General features: G+C 58.3%; 1 protein-coding gene and 1 long non-coding RNA gene across 8 annotated transcripts in view; one reads left to right on the forward strand and one right to left on the reverse strand.

Moving 5' to 3' along the window:
- Window positions 1-16,139, forward strand: part of LOC133070538 (uncharacterized) — a 42,981-nt gene extending 26,842 nt beyond the window's left edge. For 3 of the 7 annotated variants that reach the window (XR_009696176.1, XR_009696173.1, XR_009696170.1), the window contains 4 exons: window positions 612-788; window positions 2,109-2,428; window positions 3,670-4,796; window positions 4,871-7,675. This is a non-coding gene — a long non-coding RNA (uncharacterized LOC133070538). Of the gene's footprint in view, window positions 1-527; window positions 789-2,108; window positions 2,429-3,666; window positions 4,797-4,870; window positions 7,676-15,579 lie in introns of those variants that run through there. The other 4 variants (XR_009696174.1, XR_009696172.1, XR_009696175.1 and 1 more) reach the window with 4 other exon arrangements.
- Window positions 10,770-21,264, reverse strand: BNIP3 (BCL2 interacting protein 3). Its single transcript, XM_061162941.1, has 6 exons — window positions 21,116-21,264; window positions 14,270-14,420; window positions 13,957-14,041; window positions 12,445-12,554; window positions 12,226-12,378; window positions 10,770-11,087 (listed from the first exon to the last, which is right to left on the reverse strand). Exons 1-6 carry the CDS (start codon window positions 21,159-21,161, stop codon window positions 11,042-11,044), a joined length of 591 nt encoding a protein of 196 aa, XP_061018924.1. The 5' UTR covers window positions 21,162-21,264; the 3' UTR covers window positions 10,770-11,041.
- Between the last annotated feature and the right edge of the window lie 396 nt (window positions 21,265-21,660).

The raw sequence follows: 21,660 nt of genomic DNA on the forward strand, positions 1-21,660 counted from the left end.
CTTCCCCGACACTAGGCTAGCCTGGTCCCCACCCTGCTCGGCAGCCTGGCGTACCCACCACCGAGTGCTGGGCAGCGTCATGCTCCGGCACTTTGGAGCCCTGCGCGTGCTGTCTGACGGCTGCAGGCTCTGCCGGGGGGTCCCCGGGTTTATCAGCCTCCATGTTGTCATCAGTTCCTACTCTCCTGGCCGGGCCCACAGCCAGGTTCCACTCTTCCTCGTGTTTTCAGTCAAGTGATGTCTGTGTTTGGCAGCCTGCCATGTGACCTTGCTCTGACCGCTTAGGACAGGCTCTTGGTATCAGATACTTCGACTCTGTCGGGATCCACTGGAGTCTGGCAATACTCCTGGGTCTGTGCCGTCTTGTGGCTGTTATGTGGGACTCGAGTGCAGTGGACACTTGCCTGCTTTTCTTCCTTATCTTTTAATGTGTGTTATGTTGCTTTGAATGAGATGAAGGCAGCCCCCTCTCCCCAGGCGTTGCTGGATCTGATTAGTGCATTAACATAGATCCTCTTACCTGGCAGATTACAGTGCCTGTAATCGCTTCCTTCACACCTAAGCTCTTAAACCTCCTGCCTGCGAGCCCTGCCTTAACCATGTGCTTCCAGAAATCGTGGGCAGAAGCCAGCCAACATGGAGGAGATGACGGAGGTCGTCAAGGCGGAGCCCGCCCCCTCCAGTGTTGCGTGCTCGTCCACAGCGGAGCCCGCCCCCTTCCAGGGTAGCATGCTCCTTTACAGCACCAGCAAGGGGCCCGTCCGCCCCGCGCTGCCGGCACGCCGAGGGTAAGTTCTGGCGAGCTCACATACCTCCCGTCCGGAGCCCGCCTTGTCCGGGTTCTCACCACCTCCAGAGACCTTGCGGTGCCGCCTGCCGCCCGTGTGCCTGCCTGCGCGGAGGCCCTGCTTCCTGGGTGCCCGCGGTAGGGCCTGCCGGTCACCCCGGCCAGCCCCTCTGTGCACAGGGCCCTCTGCTGAGGCCGGAGGCCATCTCCCCCTCTGGATGGGCTCTGTCCCTGCAGAGCTCTGCTGGCCTGGAAGCCAGTTCCCTCAGGAAAGCCCAGGCTTTCGCCCACTGAGCCTTGAAGTTCTTCTGGGGGAGGAGAGCTTTGGGTTTGTCATTTTTAGTCACAAGGAGCAGGCCCTACTTTGTAGAAAACCAGGAAGTCTGTGTGTCACGTGACACATCGTGTGTGTCCCGGGAACTCTGCCAGCACGCCCCTGGGCGCTGAGCGCTGATGGCATCCCGGCCCAGAGTGGCGTGGACTGTCCTGTTCTGGACACTTTGTCCTGCAGTGAGGTCAGTGTATCGGTCAGTCCGTCCAGAGCGTCTCCCCTGTAAAGTGGCAGAGCCTGAGCATCTGGCCTGTATTTTCAAGACAACACTCTTGAGTAAGCAGGTTTAGATTCCAAGAACGGTTTTATTTGTCAGCCAAGTTATTTATGTGAGTAAACACTCAGTATTGCCACTAGGTTGCTTAGGATCAACTTCAGATGCAGAGTCAATAAACATATAGGTTCCTTGTAATACATTTATTTTTTAAAAAGCAGCAGCAGAAAAGGAAAGGAAGGACAGGCCTCCTTGCCCACAGTTCCTGGAGCCAGAGCAGGCTCTGGGGTCTGGCACACAGGCGGGTGAGGGAAGACAGGCACTCGAGTTATTGCTGACAGAGCAGAAGTGTTGAGGGAAGAAAGGTCTGCCCAGGAAGTCTTCAGAATCTTTCTGAAAACAGTAACTGGGTTTTGCTGGAGTGAGTCTTGCCCATTGAATAGTGAAGGAAAACTCTCCTGACGGGCCGTGGCAGGTGGGACCTTTCTGGCTGGAGTCCAGCCGTCCTCAGCTGAGGGCTGGCCCTGCAGTGCCTACGGCTCCGGGTGGCAGAGGGCCCTGCGCCCGTGTCCGCCTTGTGCTGCCCTTCGTGGTGTCCAGCATGGAGCCTGCCGCCTGGGGTGCGCGGGGCCCCGGCCCCCGGCCCCCGTGGAGCCGCAGGATATGCAGGGCGTCTGCGGGCGCCCTGGCGGCGCTGCGGGTTGCAGGCCAGGGCCGGGTGAGCCTGGGGGCCTCGCTTGCACTGCAGAGTGGGTTGTTCTTTGGTTTTTAAATAGAAGTGGAAACACTGTGTTTTCCGGTTTGGGAAGACCCCAGCAGTAGGTCCTTCTCAGAAAGTAGCTCCTCCGTGTCCGACGTGAACTTCAGCCACGCGATTGGTACTGGATGGGCCGGGACTACCTGTCGGTGGAGGTGTGGGACCTGAACACGCAGCGCCGGCCCGTTGAGACCCACCAGGCGAGGCCATGGGCGCCACCGCCCCGACCTTCCTGTGCTTCCATGAGGTCCACGAGTACCTTCGAAGCAAGCTGTGTTCCCTCTACAACGATGACTGCATCTTTGACAACTCCAAGTGCTACTGGAATGGCTCCGACAGGTGAGGCCTGCGTGGGGACCTGGCCTTCCAGGGGCAGGGTGGGCACGAGCCCGGCTGCCCAGGGTGGACACGGGGTGTCTGGGCATGTGTCTCTCGTTGCTTGCAATTCCATCCCAGTCTGAACAGCAAGCACAGTGCTGGACTCACACTGGCTGTTTCTGAAATGCTTAGTGGATGATAATTTCTTATTTTCTATTATTTTCAAGAGGAGTGAAAGGAAGGAGGGGAGAAAGTTAGTGTGGGTGGGATGGCCTTTGCTTTGGGAACGAGCAGAGGACAAGACCCCAGAATGCTGCCGTGTGGGGACGCCAGTGCGGTGGCTGGTGTGACGCCCCGCTCTGACGGGGCTACGGCCGTTTCGATGCTTCTGGTCGTCTGTGGGCACGTGCCTTAGAAGTGACGACCATGCTGGTTTTGCCTAGAGGTCTGTGTTTAATAACATTTGAAACATCTCATCTCGTGAGATGGGAGGAGATGCTGCCATGGGTCTGTGATGGGATTGTGTGCCGTGTGGGGCTTGCACACGTCTGAGCCAAGGACCTCCCGGCAGTGGTGAGGGGCTGTTAGACATCCCGAGGCACCCTGCGGCACAGGCCCTGGGAACTGCTAACCGTGACGCCGCCGTCCTTTGTGCATCTGGTTGAGAGTAAAGAGGGCATGGCGCTGGCCTCGGGGCCTCAGCTGGACCTGGGAGCCGGGAGCCCGGGTTGGGGGGAGCCGTGACTCTGAACCTGCAGAGGTTGGCTCTTGAGATGGACACCCTCGGGATCTGTAGAAGGCACACATCTGCATTAGACGGGCCCCGAGGGAGACGTGTGTGTGAGAGACCTTGGGCTGGGGTGGATCACGTCCCCTGAGATTTGTGACCGTGAGCACGCCTGTGTATGTGTTGATGTGCGGAGCATGCCCAGCAGGCCTAGCCAGGCACGTGGGGAGTGGACGTGTCAGGTCTGCCTGCCCACTCTTCACAGGTTGACGTGCTCCACGTGGTGTCCATGCCCGCGGAGGGTGTGGCGCCCGGGGCAGAGACAGGACTTCGCCCTCAGGCCTCAGCACAGCCGCCTGGGCACCATCAGAGTCCTGTGGGGGCCCCAGGCCCGGGCGGGCCACCCTTGTGGCGGACTTGGTGTCCGAGCAGCACACGGAGCTCAGGGTCCCCCCGGCTTCAGAAGGTGGAAAACACAGCTGCGGCCTGCGGCGGGACACAGGTCTAGAGCCCTCACGAAATGCTTTCTCAGCAGACCCGCTGAGGCCATGCAGGGTGCCCGGCCCCCACGGAGGATTTGCCCTTCCCAGGGCACCAGGGCCCAGGATTTCCCCGGGCTGAAACCCATGAAACCGGAGCTCACCGGCACAGACGGCCAGGCACGCGTAGGAAAGGCAGTGTACACAGGCCACCGGAAACAATAGAACGTGGAGCCCTGAGAATCCAGCTACGGGAGTCACGTGCAGCAGAGTGTACCCGGGGTGCAGGAAGGGGCCAGGCCGCGCTCATGGACATGCACATGGCCCCCACACTGGGAGGGGACCCCGGCCGCGGCTCAGGACGGGAGCTGCGTCCTGAAAACCCACTGTGGATTCAGCGCACTCTATGCAGCTGAAGAGATCTTGAATTCACTGAAGATGGGAAACATTCTAAGGAGAAAGTCAAAGTTTTCACCTTTTTCAAAAACATTAATATAATTAAAAGTGTAAATTCATTACTTTTTCCTTTTTGATTCTGTTGTATTTGTTTTTACTGATACAACTGTGTATGAGGCCCAGTCAGACATTTTCACCGCGGCTGTCCCCTGGCCGTTAGGATCTTTCGTGTCTGATGTCTGAAGGTGACCTGTGCAGCGGTGGGGTAGGCGGTGAGCCGCTTCATCTGGGCAGCGGGGTGGGGGTTCCTCGTGGCTTACAGGTCATCGTCTTTCACGCGGCGCTGTCCTGATGAGCCCTACAACAGCTTCTTCCGGATGTTCGATGGGTCCACCCAGAGGGACGAGACGCTGGAGGCCTCCAGGGAGAACAGCAGGCCCCAGGCCAGCCTGCAGCCTCGCAGGGTGTGTGCGGGCAGGTAGCGGAAGGGCGAGGTGAGCGTGGGCAGCCTGGACCAGCAGGAAGACCCTGCACATGCGGGCACGCGGCCGGGAGTATCATCGCCGCGGCCGCCCCCAGCTGCCTGTACATCTTCCAGATGAGGTCAGCTGCGGCAGCAGAGGCCCCGCGTCTACGGAATCGCGCCCGCTCGCTGGCGGAGCACAGGTGGCCGCCTCTCCTCAGAGAAGCCGGGATGCCCTCCTGCCTCAGCGTAGGCTGCCTGGGGTTCCGAGCGGGGACCCAGGCTTCTGCTCCGGGGAGGGGAGCCCTGGGTGTCGCTGCTCAGGTGAGAAGCCAGCTGGAAGCGGAGTGACGGGCAGGCCTCGAGAGGCCGTGACTAATGTAGATGTCTTTATTTAGGTCTGAGCCTGCCTTCCAGACTAGAGACCAGACATCCACACCCCAGAGAAGAGGCGTCAGGTGCAACCTCTCCTGCCAGCCCTCCTCCTCCTCTGCCGTCAGCCGGCCTCCACCCGCCCGCCGGCCTCGGCGGCTCTGCGTCCGGGTCTCTCAGGCAGCTTCACTCCACCGCCCCTGTATCCACTGTCACCCCTTCTGGGGCAACCGCTTAGTAAAAGCAACGCACTGTAAAGAATGTTTTTAAGTCCAAAATAGGCATCGTCTTTTTATTTGCTTTCATTGCACGTAACGAAATTATGCAGAATTAAGACTTTAAAACTCTTATATCCTTCACTGACAGAATGGTGGAACGTGTGTAGTGCTTGAGGCTCTGAGCGTATGTATCCCCAAAGTTCTGTAACCTTTGTTTCTGTAGAACTGGTACCCCTGACCCACCAGGTGAGGACTGGACAAAGCCTTAACAGAGAGAAAATCACAGGGAGGAGTAACAGGACCGCTGCTGAGAAGCCAGCTCGGGGTTTAGAGCACATGGCAGATGCTCTGCGGTTGAAGACTTTTGCGCTTTTTCTAAAATTTGTTTAAAAGTACTAGGTGTGGGGTGGGGGGATAACATACTTTTTTAAAATGTTAAAATTATACCCTAGATTTCACACTTAAAGGCAGCGAAAATTAAAGTATTTTAATTTCTATCCCTTGATGGTTTGTTTTAACAGTAGGATCTTTGGTATCAGAAATCAAGATTTCCCCCCACCCCCAAAAAAAACAGGTAACAGTAAGTCACTGGAGCTTGCTCTGTGGAATTCCACACTGGAGCCAGGGCCCTAGTCTTCTAGGGGGGCGAGCAGCTGGGCCCATGTGCTGCTTGTGGAGTCACTGTGGTGGAGGAGGCCCCATCAGCGCACATTTCAGTTGCAAATTGAGAACCAAACGTATTAGGTGGGTGCAAACATATTTGCAGTTTTTGCATTGTTGAAATTTACCGTTTGATACTGGAATACATCCTTAATGTGGTTATGTTATATATCATTTATTGCTTTATGTTTTTTTGCTAATGACTGACCTGCTGTGTATTTTATATTTATTTGAGACTAGGGAAATGATGTTAGACAAAAAGCAAATTCAAGCGATTTTCTTATTCAGGTTCAAAGTGGGTCAGAAAGCAGCGGTGACAACTCGCAACATCTACAGCGCATTTGGCCCAGGAACGGCTGACGAACATACAGCGCAGTGGGGGTTCAAGAAGATTTGCACAGGAGACGAGAGCCGTGGAGATGAGGGTGTAGTGGCCGGCCATCAGAAGTTGACAGCGAGCAATTGAGGACCGTCATCCAGGCTGATCCTCTAAAACCACACGAGCAGTTGCCATGGAATTCAGTGTCGACTATTCTACGGTCATTCAGCATCTGAAGCAAATTGAAAAGGTAAAAAGCTCACTAAGTGGGTGCCTTGTGAGGTGACTGAAAATTTAAAAAATGGTCGTTTTTAAGTTGTCTTTCTTACTGTATGCAAAACTTATGAACCACTTCTCGGTTGGATTGTGACGTGCGATGAAAAGCACATTTTATTCAACTGGCAATGACCAGCTCAGTGGCTGGACTGAGAAAAAGCTCCAAAGCACTTTCTAGTCACACTTGCACCAAAAAAAGCTCAGGTCACTGTTTGGTGGTCTGCTGCCCCTCTGATCCACGACAGCTTTCAGAATCCCAGGGAAACCATTACTTCTGAGAAGTAGGCTCAGCAGATCAGTGAACACCAAAAACTGCAGCGCCAGTCAGCACCAGTCAACAGAAAGGGCGCAGTTCTCCACAACGCCCGACCGCATGTTGCACAACCAATGCTTCAAAAGTTGAACGAGTTGGGCTATAAAGTTTTACCTCATCCACCACATTCACCTGACCTCTCACCAACAGACCACCTCTTCAAGCAGCTCAACAACTTTTTGCAGGGAAAACATTTCCACAACCAGCAGGAGGCAGAAGATACTTTCCAAGAGTTCATCAAATCCCAAAGCACAGGTTTTTATGCTCTAGAGATTAATTATAATGATTTATTGCTCCTTGGAAGAAAAACTATGACCAGCCTAGGTCGCATATTCAAAAGCAGAGATGTTACTTTGCCAACAAAAGTCTGTCTAGTCAAAGCTATGGTTTTTCCAGTAGTCATGTATGGATGTGAGTTGGACTATAAAGAAAGCTGAGCACTGAAGAATTGATGCTTTTGAACTGTGGTGTTGGAGAAGACTCTTGAGAGTCCCCTGGACTGCAAGGAGATCCAACCAGTCCATCCTAAAGGAGATCAGTCATGGGTGTTCATTGGAAGGACTGATGCTGAAGCTGAAACTCCAATACTTTGGCCACCTGATGCGAAGAGCTGACTCATTTGAAAGACCCTCATGCTGGGAAAGATTGAAGGGTGAGGAGAAGGGGACGACAGAGGATGAGATGGTTGGATGGCATCACCGACTCAATGGACATGAGTTTGAGCAAGCTACAGGAGTTGGTGATGGACAGGGAGGCTTGGCGTGCTGCGGTTCATGGGGTCGCAGAGAGTCACACACAACTGAGGGACTGAACTGACTGATGACGATTTAAAATTCACGGTCTGAAATCAGTTATTTTTGCACCAACCTAATACACTTACTTTAAAGGTAATTCTTGTACTCTGTGTTGGTTGTGATGCAGTTCACAAATCTGAGATATTGAACAGTTGTCTAAGTATCAAGTCAGCCCTGGTCCTTAAGCAGTTCTGGAAAGATGGGGTTGTACATATTTGTTTAGCTGTTGTAATAAATTTCAAATGTTTAACTAGATTTGTCCTGTGTAATTGGACAGTTTTTTCCATGTTTCCTTCAAGACATACTTCCCACTGAACAAGAAAGCAGCCTTCTGCCTCTCAGAGGGCCTTGTGCTGGGGTGTGCATGGCCAGGCAGGGGTCCCCGTCTTGGGCTGACAGCCCTCAGAATTGCTCTTGCGGAGTGTGTAATCTAAGAGACGTACAGGAGTTTCTCCCGTGTTCTCTGCCAGTTGACACTCTGACTCCATTTAAGCCCTTTCCTCTCCCGATGATGTAAAATTCCTGTGGTTCGTTGGACCTCAGGCTCATGTGTTTATTTTTGGCTGCACTGCGTTAATTGCTGTGCGTGAGCTTTCTCTACACGTGTCGAGCGCGGGCTCAGTAGTTGTGGCCCACGGGCTTCATTGCTCCACAGCATGTAGGTCTTCCTAGACCAGGGATCAAACCCATGTCCCCTGCGCTGGCAGGCACATTCTTAACCACTGGACCGGTAGGAAAGTTCACATTCTCAATAGTCAGGTTCCCATGTTATCACCAACTTGAATTAATCACTTTTGCAGTAAATGAAGCAGCACTGTTGGCGCAGGAGTAGGTTATTCAGAGGGTTCCCCCGCAACCATGTTCCCACCCCCTCTCCTGGTTACACCCCGTCTGTGGGGACAGCCAGGCTCATTCATTTCTGGCAGATTCATCCCAAGTTTCTGGCACAAGTGAGCAGATGTCCACACTCTGCCTCTTTTCTGCATGTTGTTCAGGCGCTCAGTCATGTCCGACGCTTTGCAACCCCATGAAACTGCAGCACGCCAGCCTTCACTGTACTTTACTGTCTCCCAGAGTTTGTCCAAATTCATTTCCGTGGAATCAGTGATGCTATCTAACCATCTCATCCCCTGCCACCCTCCTTTTGCCTTCAGTCTTTCCCAGCATCAATCTCTTCCAACTAGTCAACTCGTCACATCAGGTGGCCAAAGTATTGGAGCTTCAGTATCAGTCCTTCCAGTGAATATTCGGGGTTGATTTCCTTTAGGATGGACTGGTTGGATCTCCTCACCATCCAGGGGACTTCCATGAGTCTCCTCCAGCACAATCCAAATGCATCAGTTCTTCTGCATGAATACTAAACCGTTCACTTGCACACACTTTGTCACTCAGCCTGCAGTTAGGGCTCCGCAGACAGCCCTTCCCCGGGACAGCTCAGCGGGGGACGGGCCGGCCACAGGGCTGCCCGAGCTCTCCGGGAGGGCCTGCTCACCAGCTGGGGGTGGGGCTAAAGGCCGGGCCTCAGAAAGCCTGGCCGCTGCTTACACAACTGGGGACACTGGGATGCTTTCCCACTGCTTATTTTATGCTGGAAACCACGTGGTACTGGTTCAGGGACCCTGTCACGTTCTCCCAAGTCATCATCTTCGTGCACACGCATTGTCAAGTGCTAAACCAGAAGTGGCCCAGACACATCGCTGAAGGTGCTGCCCGCTTCCCACCAGGGGGGCCTCCCTGCCTCCTCCCCCAGCTTGACCCCACAGTCTGCAGGCGCGGCCGGCAAGAGTCTAGTCAGAAAACAGCCGAGCACAGGCTTGAACATCCTCTGGAGGCTGTGTGAACTTGCTATTCAGTCAGTAAAATGGATGACAGTGTGATCTGTGTTAACAGGATGGGGCATGGAAGCTGTCACCATGCTGTCCTCTTGCCCCAAAAAGTGAAAACGCTCACACACACAGTCCCACACCTTAATTGGATCAGACATCCACTTAACATCAGTGATGGGAGAGAAGCTTCAGGGAGCCTGGCAGCCCAGCTGTGCCTGCGACAGCATCAGTCAGCGGGCAGCTGGGAGAAAGGATACACAATCTGGGGGGGGGGGGGGGGGGGGGGGAGGGGTGGGGTAGGAACAGAAAAATAATCCCGCCAGAAAACAAGAGAGAACCAAGGTTTTAAAAAACGAAACCAAAAGGAAGTTGGTGCAATCAGTCCTGAATTAAAACTGGTGTTCCAGAAACTAGAGGGGAGGATACCCTCAAGAGCTTACAACTCCCCAGCCCTGGGCACGTCCTCGCGGCCTGGCTGCACGAAGCCGCCTACCGTCACGGCCCGACTCACCGGTGCTCTCCAAGTGCGCTGGCTCGGGGACCCCTGTCCTCCAGGAGGCCCCGAACGCAGCCTCAACCACGCCCATCGCGGTGGGACGCGCCCCTGGCCAGGGCGGGTCAGCGCGACGCAGGCTTCACCTCTTCAGGACCAATCATGTACAGAAGCTGACGCCTCGCCTCCAGATGGAAGGCCTGCGAGCTACCTCCAAGGTCATCGTTTAAATATAAACCAAGTTTTTAAAAATTAGAATGTTACATTTATTGAACACAACTGGAATTTAGTGTGGAAAAGTGAAGCAAATACAACAGCATTTATTAATACAGTGTATGAAAGGGCATCCTTTAACACCCAGGCAGTGGGGATACACCTGGCTTCACCAAGAAGCTTGTGTGCCGTTTGGCTTTTTAAACCGTATGTTAATACCATAACCAGGGATTTGGCAAAGATTTATTTTTTCTCTATTTCCAGCCTTTTAAAATAGACAATAGCTTAGAATGAAGCTGATACTAAGACCACACAGAAACCCAACACAGACTAAACTCAGCAATCCGGAGACGCGAGGAGACAGTGCTTGTCCAGGGGCTGCTGCCCGGGGCGGTGCCGACTGCCTCGGGGGTCCGCCCCGTGCTGCCCGACCGCCCGGCGTGGGGACGGCTCGGCGTGGGGACGGCTCAGCGCGGCCCGGCCTGCTGCAGCCTGGATCCCACACGCCGCCAGGGGCTGCTGCCCGCGGTGGTGCTGACGGCCTCGGGGGTCCACGCTGTGCTGCCAGACCACCCGGGGCGGGGACGGTTCGGCACCGCCGTGCTGCGGCCTGAATTCTGCACGCCGCCTACCAAAGCCACCAGACACTCGGCGCTAAGGGCCGTCTGCAGCGGGAGTAAGGCCACGTGTTTATTCAGGTAAACCCCTCAGGTAGTCCTTCTAGCATCAGTAGTATTCCTTCTCTCAAAATAGTGTTTAATTCAATCACGGTTGCAGGTAATTCGTTAAAATACTACATACAACATAGCTAGATATTTTAAAATTATTTATACTTTGATATTTATAATATCGGAAGAAAGGTTACTACCGAATTATTACAGTAGATATTAATCAATGACATGCTTGTCGCTCGATCCCGTAAGTGTGGCTGCGGGAGAGCGAGGTTTAGTGTCTGTTTCAGAGTTAGGAAGGCGGCGCTGACAGAAGAAATGGCGCATGGGGCGGCCGCCCAGGACGACAGCTGCTTCCGCGCCCTGTGCGGGGCGCGGGCCTCGCAGCGTGGGGACGCCGGGCTGAAGCCTGCATCAGAACGTGCTGGTGGATGTGGTCAGGCGCCTCCCGATGTAGATCCTGGCAGAGAAAGGAGGCGGTCGTTAAAGGGCGTCCTGTCTCCCTGGGCGTGCGCAGCCGAGACAGCAGCGGACTGGCCCGGCTCATCTGCAAAGGGGACTGGCTGTCAACACTCACTGAACACTTGTGTTTCACGCCTACCAGCGCGCACTTCAGCATCCCATTCAGAAGAATCCACTTGTGCTCGAATGCGGTGCAACGCACACACTCGGCACACAGGAGGACCCCTGAGCTGAGAGGCTCCCTCTCCACTCTCTGACCTGATGGGGCAGTCGCCCGCAGAACAGCTGACGGCCCCGGGTCTCTCCGCACATCTCACAAAACCACTGCCGCGCAGGTGCACGCCAGGGAGCCCGGAACGGAGGGGCTCGGGGGGCCGCCCGGGAGGAAGGCGGGGGGAGGACACCAAGGGCCTGCAGCCCAGGGGGAGTCTCCGGAGAGCAACGGAGGAGACTGGACAAGAGGGCTGGATCCTGACCCCCAGGAGGTCAGCGGGCAGACACACCTGCGGAAATCCATCCCGAGATGAAGGCTGAAGCCTAACCCTGCCCGGCCCCGGAGGACCTGCCTGCTGGTTCTGGACAAGGCTCCCTGCAGGACCCTGACAGCCCGACTCTGAGAAGGACGGGTGGAGACAGAGTCTGCGCTGTGCTGAGGGGGAACCAGGGGGTAGCGGGAGGCAGGGCTGTGGGCCAGGCCTCAGGAGGTGGGGGAGGGAGGACCGGCGCCTCCTCCGCCAGCTTCTCGGAGCTCGGTGGCCCCAGCCCGCATCAGAAGCCTGTCCTGACATCCAGCGGCCCGGCAGGCTGCCCAGGAGAAGCCCATCTGCCCGCGTCAGGACCAGGGAGAGCCGCGCCCGCCTGGACAGAGGCGGGGTGAGCCCCGGGAGCGGCTCTGGGCTCAGGTGCCCACGTCACAAGGATGGGAGCCCTGGCCGGACGCTGCCGAGCAGCTCTGACAGGCACACACACGGCCAAAGTGGTGGACTCCCGCCTGCAGCCGCTCTCAAGGAGGAGCTGCTCTGCCCCTGCACCCGCACCTCACCAACCAGCGTCCTCCACGTGTGGACCGCCCCGGGGTCTGCCCCACTCCCCCGCCTGTGCCCGAGGCCAGCACGGGCCCGCGCAGCGCCACTCACCCCAGCCCGATGGCCAGCAGGTGGGACAGCAGCAGTGACGGCAGGAAGACCTTGAGGAACTCCGCGGAGAAGATGCCGCCCTTCTTCATGACGCTCGTGTTGCGCATGCTGAGCGTGGGCGCGCGCTTCGGGTGCTTGAAGAGCAGGAACTCCCTGCAGGGAGAGGGCAGTCAGCGGGCGCCGGCACCCGGCCCCCGAGGCCCCCAGACGCAGACTCACTTGGCCGGGGGGACGTTCTCTGGCCGACTGGACCAATCCCAAATCCAGTCTGAGTTTTTCCTCAGGATGCTTTCGACCTCTTTCCTCCTCTCCATGAAGTCTTCCTCGGACTGCGGGGAGATGAAGTCGGTGAACCTGCTGCCTCCACCCCAGGAAGCTCGCCGCCCACCCGAGCCCACGGCCCAGCCCCACCACACCCCCAAGGAGGGCCCGCCGGACTCCAGCGGCCCTGAGCTGCAGGCACCGCCCCAGGGAGGCACCGGCCAGCAGGGACAGACGTCCACAGAGACGCCAGCTGTGGTTCTGGCTATAAAAGGAGAGAACAGAAACCCCCTAAAGGCCCCCAGCAGGGATGGGCCTAAGCAGACGGCACGCTGAGCAACGGTGAGAGCAAATACGCCCACGTCTGTGGAGAGGAGACCAGACCCCGATGTGTACCCCGGCTTCAGCGGCCTTCTTAAAAATGCACATGTTAGTGATAACACGCTAACTGAAGAGCTGTAAGAAGCTGCATTTCTTTGAATTTTAAAAACTCTGTACCTAATGATAGAATTCCTCTTTAAATTTGGGGGCAAATTATGGAAACACTCTAGAACATGGCACCAAAACCAGCCAGCTGCCCGGACACAGGAAGCCGGGCTGGAGCCGCACATCCGCGAGCGGCGGGCAGCGCCCCGGAGGAGCCTGAGCCCAAGGGCTGCTGACTCCCGGAGGAGGGAGAGCCTGGGGGGTGGCCGGAGGGAGCAGGGGGGACCAGGGGGCACTGGCCGGAGGCTCGGTCCCCACAGCTGTCACAGGGAGCCAGGGGGCGGGGAGCCTTTCCCTCCTGCAGGGGATCTTCTCGACCCAGGAGTGGAACCGGGGTCTCCTGCATTGCAGGCGGCTCCTTTACCAGCTGAGCCACCAGGAAAGCAGGGCCCCCCAGGTTCCTAGATCCCAACACACCCCTGAGCATCACAAGGGGCGGCAGGCAGGGAGACGGCCTGGCAAGGCCGCACGGGCCCGACCCAAGGCTACAGAGAGGCAGCTCGGGGCACAGCTCACCCTGCTCTCGTGGACTTCCCCCAGCAGGGGCTATGGCCCCCCCCCAATCTCAGAGATCCATTAAAGGCAGGTCAGGAAACAGCGCAGCCTCAGCCAGCCTAGTCAGCTCCTAACCCAAACCACGCAAGCGCTGGTCACTGCAGCCCAAGGCACGGTTTCCTGAAGCAACCAGCGCCGTCCCAATGGGGAGGCCCTGGGCAGGCCTCCAGCGACTCCAGACCCCCACGGACCCCCACAGCTCCCACCTCCCACCCGCATCCCCTGGGAGGGCGTGTGGGGCCGAGGGGGCCCTGGCCACACACCCTGAACCAAACTGGGCCCCGCCGCCTCCAGTCCATTCTGTGAGGTGCTGGAGATGCCCCCACCCCCCACTGCTGAGAAAGTCTGAGGAACCAGAAGTCTGCTTCGGGCCAGGTCACCCAGCAGCCTGTACCGACAGATCGTGAAGGCAGGCCGTGCACACCTTACCTGGGAGCTGTTCTTCTCTCCGAGGCTATGCGTGTCTGTCTCAGAAGCTCTGTTAGTGTCCTGGGGGGTCTGTGAGCGGGGCGGGCTTGGGGGAAACAGCACACGGTCACCTTTCCATCAAGACACACAGACCCCCACATAGGGGACGGTGTCCCAGGGAGAGGAAGCGCTCCCACCAGCCCTGGGGGGACCAGGGCCGCAGAGTCACAGCGGGTTCCCCCCACCGCCCGCCTTCTCAGCTGAGCCCCGACGCCCAGTGGGCCCCCGCCGGGCCGGCCCGCGGAGCCTCGCCGGGACGCGCACGCTCGCCCACCTGTCGCAGTGAGAACTCTTGGAGCTGCTGCGCCCGGACTCGTGCTGCGCGTCCAGCAGTATTTTCTCCATGTCGCCGTTATAAATAGAAACGGAGTCGGGGACACTGCTCCCACTCCCGTTACTGCCGAAGTGTAATTCTACCCAGGAGCCTGCCGGGGACGAGGGAAGGACAGGGTTGCAATTTTCCGCCCATCCCAGAGTCTGGCACTAAGATATCCAGCTCACCCCGTCTGTTTCGAGACATGCTGGAGACCGCCAGGGCCCCTCCACCGGGAATCCGGCCGTAGCGCCCCCAGGCCCGGCTCGGGCCCTGTGCACAGCGAGCCTCCGCAGGGACCCTCGGGAGCCGCCCCCAGACCATCTGCTCCGTCAGCAGAGGCCAGTGCCAGGACTCTCCCACACACTCAGCTCTCAGAAGAAAAAGGGCTCAACCAGCGCCTTGGGGACTTAGAAATTGAGGAAAGGTTTAATGTCCACATTCCAGCCTCACGTTCTGACCCTGAGGCCCCACAGATGGGTGACCGATTAGCAAGGCTTAGCTTTGTGCCCCAGTCCGCCGCAGAGCTGACTTGGTAAATTCACCGGGGCAACGGCAGCTGAGCTGGCAGGCCCTCCACTGCCCCAGTCACCGGGCCGAGCCCCTCCGGGCCGCTGTGAGGGGAGGGGTCACTGGTCCCGGCGCCACCGCTGCTCCCGGCTGGGTGCTGTGGAGGCTGACGTGGGGGTGAACTCGGGAGGACAGCAGCGTGGCGAGTCCACGGGAGGACAGGGGTGGACACTAGAGAGCTCCGGAGGTAAGAAGGTCCGCCTGCGGTGCGGACCGGAGGCCCAGCCCCGTGGCCCCACAGGGCGCCGCTGCCCACTTCTCCGCGCTCAGCTGCGTGGCCGGCGGCCACAGGCTCTCATGTCTGAACCACGCGAGGTGCTGGGTGTGGGGCGGGGAGCCCTGCTGTGCATCCAGTCGGGGACCACCACAGCCCCGGGCAGGAGAGCCAACCTCCGCGCATCAGCCTGGGGACCAGTACTGACACGCAGCCCCCGCGGGCAAGCGGGGTGGGGGGGCGGGTCATCACCGCGGGCGAGCGGGGGTCAGGTCGGAGGTGCTGGCGGGTGGGGGGGCGGGTCGTCCGGCTCATTCAGCGCTGCTGCCCCCTCAGGGGCTGGACATTTTCCCACAGGCTTGCGAGCCGTGGGGAGAGCTTCTTTTCCGAGTCAGCTGTTGAAACCTGCTCCTCTCTTCTGCTGAGCATCTTTCTCTATGTAGCTCAATGTTCAGGACATGTGCCTTTCCTTCTTCTGGCCACACAGGAGGGCTTGCAGGACTGAATCCACCCTGAGCGCCAGACCACCGGGACAGCTGGCACGAGCCGTCCTTCGCTCCAGGAATGCTGGTGACCGTGGAGACTGCCCTTCCATCCCGGTCTTCAGGTGAGAGGACGGCAAGTTCTGCTTTTAATTCCGTCAGATCTGAGGCCACGAAGGTCCACTGCCCTGCCTCCCTCCGGGACCTGGCCCCCAACACGTGTGCCCTGACACGGTGAGCTTACTCCACACGGCCGTCCGCTGCCCTGTCCACGGATAACACTGCCGTCCCCGCCCCGGCCTCTCCCGAGTCAGCCGCTCACACAGGTCTCCTCTGGGCCCAGGACCGTCCACGGCGGGTCACGGGCCAGCCTCCCCGGTGGGTGCAGAATGGGAGTGCCCAGGCCGGCGGCAAACCCCAGCCCTCCAGGGGCCCACCTCAGCGCTGCTCTGCACCCCCCGACACCCGGACCCAGCCCAGACCCCCACCTCACCCCCTCCTCAAGAGTCCTGCCTGCCCAGACAGCGGCCTGCTGCAAACAGGTCAGTCATCAAAAAGGCAAATCCCAGGAGTAAAATGTAAACGTCCATCACAGGCACCCTCCCACGGAGCCGCCAACCAAACAATCACCAGTTTCCAACCGAAAGCACTGTCTTCTCTTCAGCCTCTCCAGCTTCCTCACACCGACCTGGCCCACAGCAGGCCTGGGGCGTCCTGGGCACTGCCCGCCCCCAGCCTCCGCAGGTCAGCAGAAGTGACGAGGACGCCGCGTCACTCGGGCGACAGCCCAGCTTGGAGGCGGTGGCATTCCCGGGGGAGGAAAGCCCTGAAGCTCACAGAGCGGCTCCGTGTGGACGCCTCAGCCCCCTCCTCCCCGGGGCGAGGGGACACAGCCAGCCCGCGCTCGCTGCACAACGGGGCCAGAGCCCAGGCCCGGACCCCTCTCCTGGGCTCTGTGGGGCCCGGTTCGGGGCCCGGCTGCCCAGACCACCTTTACGTATGGCATCTGACGCCACCTCTGACATGAAATTTGGGTGGTGGGGGGGCTTTTATATCAATAACTAGTTTTCCAGCACCAACTGGCCGCCCAGCAATTTGGTTTTGACACTACCTGTAGTAGCTTCAGATCCCACAAGTTAAAGATCTCAGTCCCACAAGACTGTCCCCACAGTGGCCACCTCAAATGCCTGACAGACCAAGAATTCAGGGGTTCCTACAACCCTCCCTCTTCAACAATTCCCTGGGACAGGTCACAGAAGTCAGAACAGTACCGTGCTTACACGAACGCCCTCTCAGATGGGCAGATATGCAGGCAGAGGTGGGCGAGGCTGGTTCCCCGCCCTCTCCCGGTGCATCCCGTAACCCCACCTCAGCGCCCCTCCCTCCCCAGGCTGGCTTGGGGAGGGCAAGTGCTGAGCTTCCGGCCATCCCCACCCCACCCTGAGGCTACCGAGGGCCTCAGGAGTCCCCTCACTAGCACAGACTCAAGTGTTTTCAAAGATCTCAAGAAAGTCCAAAGGTTCTTAGACCTGAGCTCTGGATCTGGAACCAGGGACAAAGATTAAATATATTTTTCAAATTAAAATATAATGGACATATAACACTGTCAGTCTCAGGGCTTCCCTGGTGGTCGTTAAGAATCCCCTCTGCAATGCAAGGGACACAGGTTCAATCCCTGGTCAGGGAAGGTCCCACATGCCCGCAGAGCAACTAAGCCCACGGGCCTGAACTACCAAGCCTGTGCGCCAGAGCCCGGGAGCCGCACTCCTGAAGCCCTGGAGGCCGAGGGTCCGCGCTCCACAGAAGAAGACACCTCAGGGAAGAGTCCACACACCGCAGCGAAGAGGAGCCCTGCTCGCCGCAGCTAGAGAGAACCCGAGTGCGGCAACAAGACCCAGCACAGCTGCAGACAGAATATTCTTTAAAAAATAACACCACGATTAGCTTCAGGTGTATGTTTAGATTCCACTCCAGACTCCACGGAGATAAGCATGTTTTACGGAACCATCTCACTGAAAGTGTTGGGCATCCTTTAGAAAGACCTCTATCCGGGCTGTCTACAGCGGAGCTCTGGGGCCAGCTCAGAGGCTGTGATTCACTAACGGACCAGAGTTTATGATTAACCTGCAGCCACTGCCCAGGGGAGCAGCTCCCTGGAAAATGAGGACAAGGGGCCATTAATCTTCTTTCACCTGCAGTTACGATCACTCACCTTTCTAAGCAAGAAAGAGGGGTTTCAGGTTGCTTTGTTGTTATTTAGTCACTAGGTCGTGTCCCACTCTTTGCGACCCCATGGACTATAGCCAGGCTCCTCTGTCCATGGGATTCTCCAGGCAAGAGTACTGGAGTGGGTTGCCGTTTCCTTCTCCGGGGATCTTCCCGACCCAGGGATCAAACCTGCCACGTCCCCTGTGCTATAGGCGGGTCCTTCACCGCTGAGCCACCAGCGAAGCCCTCGAGCTGCTTTCCGACCTCAGATCACTTCCTCAGAACCCCACACAGCCTGTGAGATAATCGGGCCACAGGAAGAGGGGTGGCGGTGCTGATCCCGATGAGTCTCGCCCTGACTCAGGCCACTGGCCACCCTGACCCGTAATTCACACTAACAAGACACAGGGCAGGTGGGCTGGGCAGATGAGATGGGCAGAGAGCCTAGGCCAATACCCCATCATTGCAGAAGAGAAGGACAAGCCTATACTATAAGCCATTTCTTACTTTTGTTTAAAAAAACCTCCTGTGACCCCCAGGATACTTGGTCCCAAAGGAAGGAAAGAACACATCTTGAATGAGATGATTTGTGGGCCCCAAAAAGATCTGTACCAACAATGCTGTCCCGTCTTCAGGCTCTGGAGAGGCCACAGGAATGACCCAGACACAACCACTCACTGGCTGGGCCACAAAAGCCATTGATTCAGCTGACCTCAACTGCTAGTAACTGGGCACAAGCTGTGATCACACGCAGAGCGTTAAAACAGTTCCCTGAGCCAGTGCTCGGTGAGCTGGGTGGTTGGCTAAAGCTTCCAGTTTACCCTAGCCTGAAAACAGATGATGACAATTGTCCTTCTTAACCTGTGGAGCCTCACCCTATCAAATAACCTCAACACAGCACCCACACATTCCATCCTGGGTGTTCTGCACAGGGTTTCTCACAGTCCCTGCCTGCACTGTGAGACTCGCCACTCCTGGCCCCAGGCCAACATCCCTCTCCAGCACCCCCGGCAGAGCACCCCACACCCCAGTCGGGGACAACAGGTTGCAACCTGGCTATGGAGGACCCCCTTTGGTGCCTCCCCTGTTCTCCAGCAGTCTCACCCACCAGCGGAAAATCCTGACTTGGAATGCTAGAACAGAACCCTGGTACCTTTACTCTGAAGAAATCACAATGGTGACGGTGGGCAGCCAGGGTTAAAAACTACAGGGGAATGACCTACAAGACGCCAGGGCCAATGTCCTGGGATCTCTGGGACAGGTGGAATCCTGAGCACAGCCCTGGGGCAGCGCAGGTGCTCCGCTTGGAGGCAAGGCCCACCCCCGTCAGAAGGCTTCTTCCCCAGAGATGGGCCTTAAGAAGTCCCATTTCTAAAAGCTTCTTGAGTGAGGTGGGACAGAACGAGAGGCTTGATCAACAAGTGATTTCAAACACAGAGTGAGGCAGGCGGGTCACTGAGGTTCCCGTGTCTGAACAGGTCCCGGTGGACCCTGCTTCTGTCTGCCTGTCTGAGGCCTTCTGTCACCGAAGCCCGAGGAGCCCAGCACTCAGTGAGGAGCCCGAAGAGCCCCAGCTGCCGTCACCTGCCTGCCGCGTGCCTCGCCTCCCCTCTCGGCCTCACTGCGGCCAGCTGCAAAGCACAGGCAGGCCAGGACCCCGATGCCGGAAACCCCTTCCCTCTCAAAGGGCAGGACAGGAGACCTGCACGTCCTGTGCCTCTTCATACACCGCACCTTCGTCCACGGTGGGGGCCTGTGACAACATAAGCCTCTGACTGGCTGCAGACAGACCAGCAGGTGAAGAGATGGGGGCCATCCCAGGGTAAGCCAGTGCCAGCTGATGGCACTGATCCCCACTCAGCAGAGCAGGCAGCGGGGCGCGCACCTCTGGGAAGTTAAGTCTCGCACCCCCTCCCACGATGCTGCAAGATAATACTACAAAACTTCACCTTCCCCCCTGCATGTTAGGGCTTGTTTATCTGAGACAGGAAAGGCGTGGAGGACATCTTGCTACCCTTCAACAGCTTTAACTAGAACGGAACGGACCAGGAGCAGAGGCAGCAAGACTCAGGGAAAGCATCTGGCCAGAGGAGACAAGCAGAGGGGAGAGCCTTAGCCTTTGTCTTCAGGCTCAGCGACCAACTGTGCCCAGTTCTTTCCGAGGTAAACAAGAGGTAATCAAATCAAAACAGAGCCCAGGACAAGTGTCCGCCCAGCCACCAATCCCGCCCGGATTCGGTTTCCCAGGGTGGCCCTGCCCACGTGACCCCTCCCACACTGGCCAGAGGCGCGAGTGCCCGGCTGCACGTACCCCGACCGCGGCCCAAAGACTCCTCGAAGGTTTCCACTCACCGTGTAACGGTCTTTTTATAGAATACACAAAACAGAGGAGCAAACCTTTTAACCCATGAGCTGGCACTCTGCGTTGCCAATGACTCAGCAGTTGGGTCTGCCAACCAAGGACTGGCGATGAAGCCGCTCTGGACACTGCGGACTCTTCGGTCCAACGTGACCACTAAGGGAACACACCTCGGTAGGGGCAGAGCTGTCTGCTAATAGGACTGACTTAAAGGCGGTTCATCAAACGCTCTTTAGATCTTTTTTAAGGCAAAGATTCAGTCCCTTAATCTGTCTCAAAGAAAATAGCCCATGTCGAAATTTAAGAGAAGATTATAGGACTTTTAGGCTGTGATTGCGGTTTCACAATATACGACGAATTTGGTCAAGTCTTGCCGAGTAAAAATGCTGTTTTAACAAATAAAGAAAATTAGTGGCTCAAATTCAGGCAGTGTGAAGATTTTTAAATTTTAATGAACCTTTAAAATTCTCTATGGTGTCCACGGTCCTCTCCAAACCTTATTTACGCGCTCCCGCGGCCCACTGAACTCTTGCTTCAGAGAATAAAGGTCGGCGCTCGGCCCCTTCTCCAGCCGCGGCTGGAGCGGGGGTCCAGGCCGCCCCCGTCCGGTTCCGGGGGCGGGTGTCCGCTCGCGGGGCGGCAGCTCGGCCAGCTGCCCCGTGTCCCCCCGGCAGGCCAACCCGCGACCCCGCACGAGCGATCGTGAAGAAGGGCGCGGCCGCAGGGACCCCCAACGCTTCCCCTCAGGCCGCCCTGCCCCGAGTCCCAGACCGTGTCCTCCCCAGTCTCCCTAGGCCGGTACCGGCACCGGCACCAGCACCGGGCTGCGCCTCGGAAGACCAGGCACCCGCGGGCTCCGGCCGCCCCGACGCGGAGACCCGCGCCCTGGCCGCCCGGGGGTCCTCTCCGCAGGCCGCCCCCTCGCCGCGGGCCCCTCGCCGCACGCCCCCGGCCCGGGCCCGGCCCCCGCTCACCGTGCAGGCTCTCCTCCTGCAGCCCGGGGCTCTCGCTCTGCGACATGGTGGCGGGGCGAGGGCGCCGCGGCCGGCGGGTCGGGGTCTGCGGGCGCGCCAAGGGAGCGCAGGCGCCGGAGCACCGCGAGCAGCGGACGAAGCGTCGTCGGCCCGCGGCCCCGACTGACTGACGCCGACGGCCGACGCACAGCAGATAAGCGGCGGCGCCGCCCATTGGCCGCGGGGCGGGGCCTGCGCGTGCGCGAGGCGCGGGGCGCGTGCGGCGCGTGCGACGCGTGCGCGAGGCGGAGGCGGGGCGGTACGGGGGCCTCCTGAGGAGCGGATCGCGCGTGCGCAAGGCGGGGGCAGGGCGGGGCGGGGGCGCCTGAGGAGCGGACCGCGCGTGCGCAACCGGGGCGCGGAGGACGGGGTCCGCGCGTGCGCAGGCGGCGCCCAGCGCGGGAGTCAGGCAGGTACGCGCGGGACGTGCGGGAGCCGCCTGGAAGCTGAGGCGGCCGGCGGGCGGGGCCTGGCAGGGCCTGGCGGGGCGGCTCGGCCCGGCGATG

This window comes from Dama dama, chromosome 15, assembly GCF_033118175.1.
Source record: "Dama dama isolate Ldn47 chromosome 15, ASM3311817v1, whole genome shotgun sequence".
Lineage (NCBI taxonomy): Eukaryota > Metazoa > Chordata > Mammalia > Artiodactyla > Cervidae > Dama > Dama dama.